Here is a 12,521-nt window from a genome sequence, read left to right on the forward strand (position 1 = left end):
ACACAACTTGCACTTTATTTTCCCCAGTTTGGCACAGTAAATGTTCTGTGTTCAAGAGTTTCTTGAAACTAGAATAGTTGGGTTGTTGCAAGTTATGAACAAAGTCTGCTGGCTGAGCTGTGTGTGGAAGCCTGCAAGCACATGTCTGCATTATCTCTCAGTCTAGCTATAGTTATACTTGTCATTCATGTCAAACAGCATTACATTCACCTAAAGATTATGCTATTAATTTAATCAAATGCTGAGTGACAGACCTGCATTTAAAAATGTGCAAAAGCAAATTAAATATATGGCAGATTCAACTAGTTTATAATTCAAAGTAGCATCTTTAAATATTTTTAACAGATTTTTGATATTTCCTGGGATCCATATCAGCCAAACAGAATGGTTAGCTGTGGAGTGAAACATATAAAGGTAAATTGGTTTTGTTGCATTTGTATTTTCATTTATTGAAGTTTGTAAAGTCATCTGATGTTTTGAACTGCTTGCCATCTTTTCTTTCATAGGTGGCTTCCTGCCACTCCCAAAGCCCATGAACACTATGTAGATTTCTAGGTTTGCAGCCAATTCAAGATGATGAGGCAGATTTTCAGTAATATGAAGTGACTGCAGTGCAGGACAGCTTAACAAGCAAAATATAAACATTTAATGTCCTAATATTTACCATTACTCATTCCCATTTTTGGCTTCTGCCCTCTCTATTCCACCAAACTGCTCATCAAGGTCTTCAGTTATCTCTTCCTAGTTAAGTCTCAATAAGGCATCACTGAAAAGGTCTGAAAGGATTGATGGAGCCCTGCTTCACTTACTGAAGCTAAGAAAATTGCAGAACCCATGGATCACTTGATGATTACCTGTTCTGTTCATGCCCTCTGAAGTACCTGACATTGGCCATTGTTGGAAGACAGGATACTGAGCTATATGGACCATTGGTCTGACACAGTATGGCTGTTCTTATGAATGAGATAGGGATCCTAACTGCTCAATCACAGTCTGGACAGGGACTACAAAGGAGGTATGAGAGGAGTCACTCCATGCTGCTGGACATCCTATGAAGCTTTGGGAGTCAGATTTCTTAGAGATCCTTGGTTTTCCAGTCCATTTTTTGGCCCAGCTCCCTGCCTTTTCTGTACCTGTGATCTCATGGAACTGGGAAGAGAACTTGAGTACTCCACAGCTCCAGTATTTGTTCCTTCCACACAATTTTGCACAGGAGGCACTTGTGGACCTAAGTACATATTTGTAAATTGCCTTCCTGCTGCCTTACTTTGTTGTCTAGTATTAAAATTTAAATAGGACCAAAATTTAAGTAAAATTGAAAGCAAAATGAAAATCCCCCCCCCAAGAGGTTCAGGTTTTGGATAAAACCTCCTTGGGCTTATGCAAAGCTTGGAGGGAAGTCTCTCACTTTGACCAAGTTCTCTGTTTTCCCACGTCTTTGAGACGCATCTCTACCAGATAGCAATTATTTCCCATGATTAGGAGTGGGAAAAACTTTAAACAGAAGTTTTAGAAAACTTGCTAATCTCTCTAGCTCTGGTGACTGAGAAATTTGAACCCCTAAACTTGCACTGTTTTCAAAACTATGGGGTGGTTTTGACAGTAGTTATGCCATTTGCTGTGTTCAGCTAGCTGCTTCTCAAAACCTATTTTTAGTTAGCACCCGTGCTCTATTAAAATGGTCACAGTTAACCATTCAAACAAACAGATATAGATTAAGGCATGCCAGAAAACTGTGTGTTAAAATGTTTGAGGTATTGGATTTCCATCAAAAGATGAACAAACAATAGTCCATACTATTTCTGCATCTTAAGGTAAGAGGGATGGAATCACTGCTTGCACTTAGAGGCAGATAAAATAAATAGCTTCTCCAGCTCTATACTATAGGGTAATTACTCTGCGTTGTAAAGTCAAGATTAATATTTGGGGAGGGAGAAATGGGGAGAGTGTAGTCTTTTCTCTGAGCTTCTCTCTATTCAAGCAACCCAAACTATTTCTAAAGTGTACTGCAGCTGAGCTTTTTGCTGAATGGCTAGGCTGGGTATCAAAGCCAGACCTGCAACCTTCCACATTTCTCAAAGCCTGTGTGCAATTTCAGATGAATAAGTACCACTGACTTTTAAATATATTTAAAAGATTGTGAAGAGCTTTGAGGTCTACAGATGAAAACATATTTCAGAGGTAGGTGTTATTCTTATTTTTCTTATTAATTACTTTGCAGGATCAGGTTAATTTAGCTTCCTGAATATGTAGTTAGGTGCTTAAGTTTAGCAAAAATCTAGGCAAGAGTGACTTGCCACATGTAAAGTTATCCCCTAGTGGTGCAGCAGGAGGAGCAGAGTCTGAGTTCTCTCTTCTGTAGAGACTCAGTCCTGGCAATCTGTATCCCATAGATAGTTGGCCAGAGTGCCCCAGGCTGGAATGGAGTTGAGTCTGTTGCTGAGCTTGCTGAAGGCAGGAATCACAGCTGCTACCTCCTGCCTAGTCAGAAATACTGGCCATCCACTTCAATGGGTGGGGAAGTTGGGGTCAGTGCTGAAAGGGGGACAGTCCCAGTTGCAAGGAAGCGAGACACTCAGCTCCTCCCCCTGGGAGGCACCCATTGGCCAGCTAGGGGAGAGGGGTGCAGATTGGCCAACATTCCCCAGCTACCAAGATTTAACTGTTTCAGGGACAATGTGGAGCCTCTTCCAGCTCCATTCCAGTAGCCCACCCTACCTATCCGAACTAGGAACGGGAACCTGGCCAGACAGAAGCTGCAGGTCTAGCGGATCGCCTTTTTAGGGAGTCAGGAAGGATTTTTTTCTTCCATGGGACAATTGGCAGAAGACCAGAGAGTCTTTTGGCATTCTTGCGGCATCTTCAAGCCACAGTGGATTAAATAGGAATACTCTTACTGTCTGACTGAGGTACTGGAGTGATGGTGTTTATTTGTCACAACTTGCAGGCTGTTTCTAGTGTGGTTAAGAGAATAAAATGAATGGCTCCAAGAGGTAAAAGACTGGGATTTTGGTGACGGGCCTTGGGCTCATGTGATAGAGGCAGACCTTGTGGCCCTCTTAGGCTGAGGTCCCCAGCCTGCTGCATCCTCAATCCCCCTCATGGGGGAGGGTGCCGGACTCAAAGAGAGCTGAGTCACGGGGGTAGGCTGAGGAGAGTCACCCTGAGTTATGGGTTATATGGTAAGGAGCGCTATAACCCCCTCATTGGAGCCAATTAAATGCCTGGTATAGGAGAATATTGGTGATGGACAAGTAGGGCCCCATCCTTTTGTTAAAGTTTAATAAAAGTTGCAGCCTGCTGCTTTATTCCATGCATGTTTTTGTCTTCATTTTGCTGTTGTGTCCACATTAATATCCCCTGCTGGGGTGGAGGCTGCACTGGATATGCCACCTCCTGCTGAATTATTTTGCTAAACTGTTGTTAGTGGGGCAGCAGTTATGAGTTCTAATAAGTCTTAAGCTAGGTATAATTTTCTGCCTCCCTTTTTTCCCTCTACAGCAAACCAAAAATTACGGTGGGGAGTATAGTGTCCCCAAGTTTGAAAGCTGTGTGGAAAATGTTCCCCTTCCACACCTGTAATTAGGCCTATGTTAAAAAGATATGAAATTGGAGGTGGGCCCCAAACCAAAATCCTTGATCCAAACAATTTCAACTCTAAGGAAGTTCATGTTAAGATCTGAATTTTGTTATAAATGCCCAAAGCATGTTCTTAATTTGTCTCAGATTACAATCTAATGGTTATAAATGGCTCATCATCTTGTATTTCATGATTTCCTATCAGCACATACTATTGTTGGGCCAAATTCTTAGAGTCTTACTTGATCCTTAATCAGGCAAACTGGATGAGAATTTTACATGAATAAGTAATAAGATCTCAGGACTCGGTCTTTAGTTTTATTTATTTTTTATTTCTACAGCCCATAGGTATGTATGGAGCTCTGCAAACAAATAAGACAGGTCCCTTGTTTAAGAAGATTCCATTCTATTACATATCATGCATGAAAAGGCGACAAAGTGAGGGTGAGGTTATTAGAATGAGGGTAACAATAATAAAACACCATGAGTTATTCTTCAGTTTCATACATTCATACACAAAAAATTGAACTATCACATTGTATATGTGATCTTCAGATCTACTGTGGTAGTTTTCCATTCTTTATACATTATTTGTAGCATGATGGAACAGTCAGTTAAGAGACAAGAGTGTCTAGCTCAGTTACTGAACAATACGGAGATATGTCTGTACGATTTGCAGACTGATTTCAAAACCAAAAATGCTACAGAAACTTCTCTTCATGTATCATTTACATTTAATAGTTTTGGACGTTGTGTGGAAATGCACTGACAGCAAAAAGAGGAATATTTGGCAAAACAGGAGATCTCCAAACTATCCTTTGCTTAGCATGTGCAAAAGAAGATGTCACGTACTCTGGTGCTTTAAATGGAGACGTCTATGTTTGGAAAGGGCTGAACTTAGTCCGCACAATTCAAGGAGCTCATAGTGTAAGTTGTGTTTTTAATTCTAATTTATGAAAATTAACCTTGTTCACTGAATTGAAGAACTGTAATGGTTCTTTGCTATTTCAATAGATTATAACCTGTGTCAATTCATAACAGAATGTATAGTGTTCAGTAAGACTTTATGAATTGTTCACTTTATACTCTGATTAGGTAGGTATTTAGGTATTAGCTACAGTATTTTGTTCTACTGACAGAACTGCTGCTGTTGTTTGTTTGTTTGTTTGTGTGTAGTTTTGACACTGATTTCACTGAACAGACTTAAATGTAAGGTATCATTTGACAGATTTTAAAGTGGCTTCAGTTCTGAATAGACTAATTGTATAAACATATATTCTTATGTGCTAGTCTTATTTAAAATAGGATTCCCAATATTCCGTACCAAGGTTTTTCATAAAAATGAGATCTTAAGCATAACAAGCATCTTACATTAACCAAGGCAATAAGAACATGAGCAAATCTGCTTTACAGTGGAGTTCCTCTTTGGCTTGCTCACATAACATGGAAATTATTTTAAAAACTCTCATTAAATACTAAAAATGTAATTTGACGCAAACAAAAATCTTATTCTATTCAGTGTAGATGAACATTAAAGCTAAAAAATAGCAGAGGCATATTTTAGTACTGTAAATGTTTATTTCATATTCCTAAACATTCAGCTTTAGTGCCTGAATTAGGTTACATATGTTTGTGTTACCTTTTGTAACATGTGGATAGGGATTCTTTCCTTAGTGCAGTGTTATAAATCCCCTGGGTAGCTCTTATGGCATATTTCTAGAACCTGGGTAGAAACAACAATTTTGTGATACAGTTGTTGCTGAGCCTCAGTAGTTATGAGCCTAAGAAAAACACTGCTTTGCTGACATCGTATGAAGAATCACAGTAATATTCAAAAATAGAATTCCATCATGGAATGGGCTATCCAAATACCCCAGGGGAACCTGCATCAATACAGAAATATTCCTCCCCGTGACCACACACCCCTAGTTGTCACCTACCACCCATCACTGGAACTCATATTATCAAACACCTACAACCCATATTTGATGGGAACCTCACCCAGAAATAAATCTTTCCTGAACCCACTCTTCTGGCCTTCAAATAACCTCCCAGCCTTTCCAACCTTCTCATCATACACAAGCTCCCCACAGACCAGGACATAACAACTCAGAGTGGCACCAGACCCTGCCAGAACAACAGATGCAAAACTTGCAGATATATCTTCCACTACTACAATGATTAAAAAAAAAAAATCCCACAACACACCTTTCAAGATTCATGGGCTCTACACATGCCTATTACAACATGTGGTGTACCTCATTTAGTGCACTAAATACTCCAATAACAACTATGTGGGTGAACTTGCACAGAAAAATGATAAAAGACAAAAACATCATTTCACTTGTGGGTGAACACTTTTCATAAAGCAATCGCTTTATATTTGACCTATCAGTCCTCATCCTCAAAGGAAACCTGCATAACACTTTCAAAAGATGAGTCTGGAAGCTTAAATTCATAACTTCGCTAGACACTAAAAATCATGGACTAAATAGAGACACTGGATTTATGGCTTATTACAATAATCTATAATCTACTAATGGCCACTTCATCTTGAATGATCCCTTGAAATATGTGTTAACTACTTATGCAAAACAACCTGTTCCATCTTGTACTTAGTTGTGACACTCTGATTTAAGTTTCCCAAACCTCATGAAGACCTCTATGTAAGTTTGAAAGCTTGTCTGTCTCACCAACAGAAGTTGGTCCAGTAAAAGATATTACACTAGAGACATGGTGATGATACATTAGTAAGCATTCTAACAAGTACTGTAAAAATATTTCACTGTAGAACAACATGGTAATCCATAAATTTTGCCTTTTTTAAAAATGAAAAAACAATTCAAACTACAGTAGATACTTTTTGTGCCAACAAAAAATGAAATTCACACTCTTTCAGTTTATATCAGATTCCAAATGATGTCTGAACTGAATTCATGAAACATTGTCTGAGCCATCTCTTCACCTGTAAGAATATTTGTGTCAATTGTTTGCTTGTTTTTGTTTATTCTGTGTGACAATTTATTGTAAGCATCCCATCGTTTACTTAATACTCTTTAGAAACAACATTCATTAAATTTAATTTATAGTCACATATGTATGCTATGTGTATGACATTTATACAAAAGTTCCTTTATAATTCACAATCAATGGATTGGTAAGAGGGCACTTGAAATAAACTGTCACCTGTGTGTTTGGTTTGTTTTCTGAGTGGAGAGCATCTTGTCTTTTAAACAGTATTATCTAACAGTTCTTAACAGTTTGGCCTTTAACAAGACCATACTCAAACACACTTGGATTTGTTTTTATGTTTAAATTGTTATCAACTTTCAAAACTATTATACTATTGATTAACAGGCTGGAATTTTTAGTATGTATGCTTGTGAGGAAGGTTTTGCCACTGGTGGGAGAGACGGTTGTATTCGGTTATGGGACACCGATTTCAAGCCAATAACTAAAATTGATCTCAGGGAGACGGAACAAGGATACAAAGGTAATACGATTATTTGTCAGTGGATTTTGATATATTTGGATAATGGATGTTACATTTTAATACAATATAAAGTTTTAATGCCTGTGCATAATGCCTTATGAATTTTACCAGACCGGATATATACAGATTTTTAAACAATTATTTTGTTTGACAATGTTTTTTAATATCTTTGAGCAGTTCTCATATTCCATAGTAAAAATAGAAGGATGTTTTGTCATCTTTTTTCCATGCTGTGGAAGTTCAGAACATGATCTACAAAGGTACACTCATCATAAAAGTGTGAGAATGAGGTTACTCATGCTTTCTGAGCACAAGAGGGGGGAAGAGAGGGGAAACCAATCATTATGACTCTTAATATTCAATATTTTTCTGTGAGTACTTGTTCATTTCCATTCCATGCCCACCCTGCATACCGTTACTGGAGATTTTTCCCTTAGTGGTATCTGTTGGGCCAGCTCTAGTGCCTGCTGGAGCTGTGCGCTTGTGTGCTGGTATAAGGGGCACTACTGGCTATGCACCTTCTCGGTTCCTTCTTATCACTCATGAATGTTGCTGGAATGACCCTTCTTGCTTCAGCAAGATTTTCTTCCCAGTGTTTTTTGGACTCTAACACTTCATTCTTAGTTATCGTAGTTTAGTATATATAGTTTTTGAAATTAGATTAATGTATATAATTAGCTCCTGTCATTGAGAGACTCCTGTACACCATGGGCCAGGCATGCCTCAATCCCCAGGCTTCAAACCTTGTGCATCCTGTGGCAAACCTATGCTTGTGAGTGACCCACACTCCAGCTGCTTGAAGTGCTTGGGGGAAACTCATCTGATGGACAACTGCCAGATCTGTCGGGACTTCAAATCCCACACTAAAAAGGACAGACATTAGGCTGAAGGCTATCCTCATGGAAGCTGCCCTCAGACCAGAGCAGAGCCACTACAATTTGGTGCTGAGCACTTTGGTGTAGTGTGAAGTGCTCCTCCGGCACCAAGCGGATCACTGGCCAATGCAGTGGTCTTACTGGAACCCCTTGGGTTTTCCCCCGGCACCAGGTCCTCCCTCCCATTGCTCCTACTCAGTGGTTTCCAAGAGACAGGCATTCACTCCTTCTTAGTCAGCACTGGACCTGACCCCAGTACCGATGTTCAGGAGCTGGCTCCAGCGGATGTCATTGGGGCTGAGGAAGAAGAGGGAGCCCATCCTCTGGTGCAAGCCTCCTGCTTACCCTCTCCAGATGAGGCTGTCGTGGGACCAGGTGTCCTCTTCCACAGAATGATTTCAGGGCCCAATGGGACCTTTTGAAGTGGACTGCTGCAAATCTGGGTCTGGAAATTGAGGATCTTAAAGAGACATCACATGGCCTTAGTAATATCCTAGCTGCAGCAGCTCCATCCAAGGTGGCCTTACCCATCAATGAGACTGTGATGGGGCTGGTCAAGGCCCTGTGGCAAACTCCTCCTTCTTTGCTCCTCACCTAAAATTGGGCAGAGAAGAAGTATTATGTGCCAGCGAGTGGGTGTGAATACTTGTACTTGCCCCCCCCCACTCCTCCACCAGTGTCCCCCGTTGTGTCTGCAATAAACGAGAGGGACAGGCAGGGCCAATTGAGCGCTACCCCTAAACAAAAAGAGGTGAAGAAACTGGACCTTTTCGGAAGAAAGGTTTATTTGACAGGTAGCCTTCAACTATGTATCTCTAACCAGCAAGCTTTGCTGGCGAGATAAGATTATAATCTGTGGGACTTCCTGGCTAAATTTAAAGACTCTCTGCCCCAAGATTCAAGGCAGGAGTTCACTGCCCTCTTGGAAGAGGGAAAGAATATGGCCAGGACCTCTCTCCAGGCCGCTCTGGATGCAGCTGACTTGGCAGCTGGATAGTGGCCTCTATTGTCACCATGAGGCATTCTTGGCTCCAGTCCTTGAGGCTTCCTCATGAGGTCCACCAGTCCATCCAGGACCTCTCCTTCAAGGGCTCCTCTCTATTCTCAGAGCAGACAGTCATGAGACTTCACAGTCTGAAGGACTGAAGGGCCACCCTATGATTCTTAGGCCTTTATGCTCCATCAGTTTCCAGGAAGCACTTTGGGCCCCAGCAACCTCCTTGTTTCTAGGTGTCTCCAAGACAAAAGCCCACAGAAGAAAAGGGAGAGGTTATAATCAGCACCAACCACTCCTGTCTATCTCAACCTCCCTATCAGGATCTCAGAGGTACTCTGGGGGGTTCAAGCAAGCCTTTTAAAGGTATACCAGAGGGCGCTATGTCATCACCACTTCAGATCCATCTCCCCTTTTATTTTTGGACTGTCTGTCCCACTTCAACCCAGCATAGTCATACATTGGACCATAGGGATCTAAGTACAGTGACAATTGGCTATGCCCTTCAGTTTTTATCCCCTCCCTCCCACAAGCCCCTTCCCATGCCTCTTCAGGGACCCTTCTCATGAGCAACTCCTTGTCCAGGAGGTGCAATACCTCCTACAAATGGGGGCTGTGGAGGAGGTTCCACAAGACTTGAGAGGAAAGGGGTTTTACACCCGATATTTCCTAATCCCAAAGGCCAAAGGTGTCCTTCAGCCCATTCTGGACTGGCATGGCCTCAGCAGATACCTCCCTGGATCCCAGAGACTGGTATGCTGCCCTTGACTTAAAGGATGGATACTTTCACATTTCTATCTTCTGTGGCCGCAGAAGATTTCTCAAGTTTGTTGTGGGTCAGCACCACTATTAATTCACCGCTCTTCCCTTTGGCCTATCAGCGGCCCCCTGGGTTATCATGAAGTGTATGGTGATACTAGCAGGCTTCCTCAGATGGTCAGGCATCTACCCATACCTTGATGATGGCTGATCAAAGGTCGGTCACAGGCTCAAGTTCAAAACAGCATTAGCACAGTCCAAGCCACCTTCCAAGTGCTAGGCCTGCTGATAAACGAATGGAAATCAACTCTTAGCCTGGCTCAGGGAATAGAATTTACTGGGGCAGTGCTCAGCTCGACCCACGACAGAGCCTTCCTGCCAGAGGTCTGATTCCAAACCATGTTGGATCTGATATCCAATGTCATGGTCCACCCAATTATGACAGCTCGGGTTTGCCTCAAGCTACTGGGGCACATAGTGGCATGTACTAATGTGGTTCAACACGCAAGACTGCACTTCTGGCCCCTCCAGATGTGGTTAACATCAGTATACTCCTTGAGCAGGCAACATTTAGATTCTGTGGTTTCTCCCCTAGTCTTCACCTCCCTGGAATGGTGGAAAGACCCAAGATCGGTAATGATGGGGGTGCCCTTTGTTATCCCTCAACCATCAGTAGCTTTAATCTTGGATGCATTAGAACTGGGGTGGGGAGCCTCAACAATTTCAGGACTTGGGGCCTCAGGGCCCAAGAAGAAGTCCCTGAACATAAATGTCAGGGAGCTCAGGGCAGTACGCTTAGCTTGCCAAGTGTTACTTCTCCAGCTCTCAGGTCAGGTGGTGCAAGTCCTGACAGAATACTGTGGCCATGTTCTATATCAACAAGCAGGGAGGGGGCTCTATCTTTGGCCCTGTGTCAGGAGGCCATCCATCTGTGGAACTTCTGCACAAAGCACTCCATTTATCTAGAGGTGTCACATCTCCTGGGAGCCTGAAATGTAATGGTGGATCACTTCAGCAGATCCTTTTCCTCTCACCATGAGTGGTCCCTTCACCAAGAGGTTGCCAGGTTCATACTACAAAGGTGGGGGCTTCCCCAAGTGGACCTGATCACTACTACACAGAACAGGAAATGCCATCAGTTTTGCTCACTGCATGGGCACAGCCCAGGCTCCTTCTCCAACTTTCTTTTTCCCATGGTCAGATCTCTTATTCTACAGTCAGATCTCCTATTCTACACCTTTCCCCAATTCCTCTGACTCACAAGTTCTTCCTAAAAGTTAAACAGGATAAGGTGAAAGTTATTCTTATAGCCCTGGCATAGCCATGCCAACACTGGTCTGATATGCCCCTAGATCTGTCAGTAGCATCTCAAGTCTTGCTCCTACTACATCCAGACCTAATTTCACAAAACCACAGTTGGTTGCTTCAAACCTCATCTTGTTGCACCTAATTTAATGGATACTCCACAGCTGAACCCAGAGGAACAGGCTTGCTTGGAGCAGGTCCAGCAGGTCTTACTAGGTAGCAGAAAGCTATCCACCAGGGCTACCTACCTAAATAAATATATGGAGATATACCTATCTCATAGAACTGGAAGGGACTGTGAAAGGTCATCAAGTCCAGTCCCCTACCTTCACTAGCAGGACCAAGTACTTATTTTGCCCTAGATGTCCCCTTTAGGGATTGAACTCACAATGCTGAGTTTAGCAGGCTAATACTCAAACCACTGAGCTATCCTTCCCCCCCCCAGCCAAGTAGAAATGCTTCTTGACATAGGCATCTTAATGAGCTCCCTTTCTGTCTCAGTCTTCCCTTCAGTCTATCTTGGACTACTTGCTCCACTTAAAGCAGTAGAGCCTGGCCCTTGTGTCTATCACTGTGCACTTAGCAGTTATCTCAGCCTTCCACCCACTGGTGAACAGCAGGTCAGTGTTCTCCCACAAGATGAGGGTACAGTTTCTCAAGGGGCTGGAGCGGTTCTATCCTCAGGTGATGGTCTGCAAGCCTGTCCTCCCATGGGACTTAAACCTGGTTCTGTTGAGACACAAGAGTCCCCCTTTCAAGTCACTAGCATCGTGTCCCCTGCTTGCTTCTCTCTTGGAAGATTGCCTTCTTGGTGGTGATCATCTCAGCCAGAAGGGTCTCTGAAATCAAGGCCCTTACATCAGAACTGCCTTACATGGTGTTCTTTCAGAACAAGGTACAACTACACCCCCATCCAGCCTGCCTGCCAAAGGTGGTGTCACAATTCCATAACAATCAGGCCATTTTCCTGCCAGTATTCTTCCCGAAGCCTCACAAGAACTCTGAGGAATGGCAGCTTCACTCATTGAACATTAGGTATGCCCATGCCTTTTATATTGAGAGGACTAAACCCTTCCACAAATTCACGCAACTCTTTGTAGCAGTAGTACAAAAAATAAGAGGGCTACATGTGTCAGCCCAGAGGATCTCGTCCTGGATAACTGCCTGTATTCGGGCTTGCTATGAGTAGGCAAATGCCCCACCTCTGGCCATCTTAACTGCTCACTCCACAAGAGCCTCGGCTTCGTCAGCAGTGTTCCTCACACAGGTCCAGGATATCTACAGGGCCCACAACCTGGTCATCTGTACATACCTTCACATCTCACTACGCCATTAACCAACAGGCCTGGGATGATGTCAGTTTCAGAAGAGTGGTGTTGCTGTCAATATGTCCATGAACTCCAAGCCCACCTCATGGGCCCTACTGCTTGTGAGTCACCTAACATAGAATGAAGATGAGCAGGCACTTGATGAAGAAAAAGCAGTTACTAACCTTTCCATAGCTGCTGTTCTTTGA

The 12,521-nt window shown here is 42.6% G+C and overlaps 1 protein-coding gene across 5 annotated transcripts in view; it reads left to right on the forward strand.

The window, feature by feature from the left end:
- Positions 1-12,521, forward strand: part of EML6 (EMAP like 6) — a 397,023-nt gene that overhangs the window by 145,617 nt on the left and 238,885 nt on the right. For all 5 annotated transcript variants that reach the window (XM_030557759.1, XM_030557761.1, XM_030557762.1 and 2 more), the window contains 3 exons: positions 346-414; positions 4,321-4,506; positions 6,937-7,072. In XM_030557759.1, the coding sequence (XP_030413619.1) occupies positions 346-414; positions 4,321-4,506; positions 6,937-7,072 (391 nt within the window). The remainder of the gene's footprint in view (positions 1-345; positions 415-4,320; positions 4,507-6,936; positions 7,073-12,521) is intronic.

The sequence above is a fragment of the Gopherus evgoodei genome, chromosome 3, assembly GCF_007399415.2.
Source record: "Gopherus evgoodei ecotype Sinaloan lineage chromosome 3, rGopEvg1_v1.p, whole genome shotgun sequence".
NCBI lineage: Eukaryota > Metazoa > Chordata > Testudines > Testudinidae > Gopherus > Gopherus evgoodei.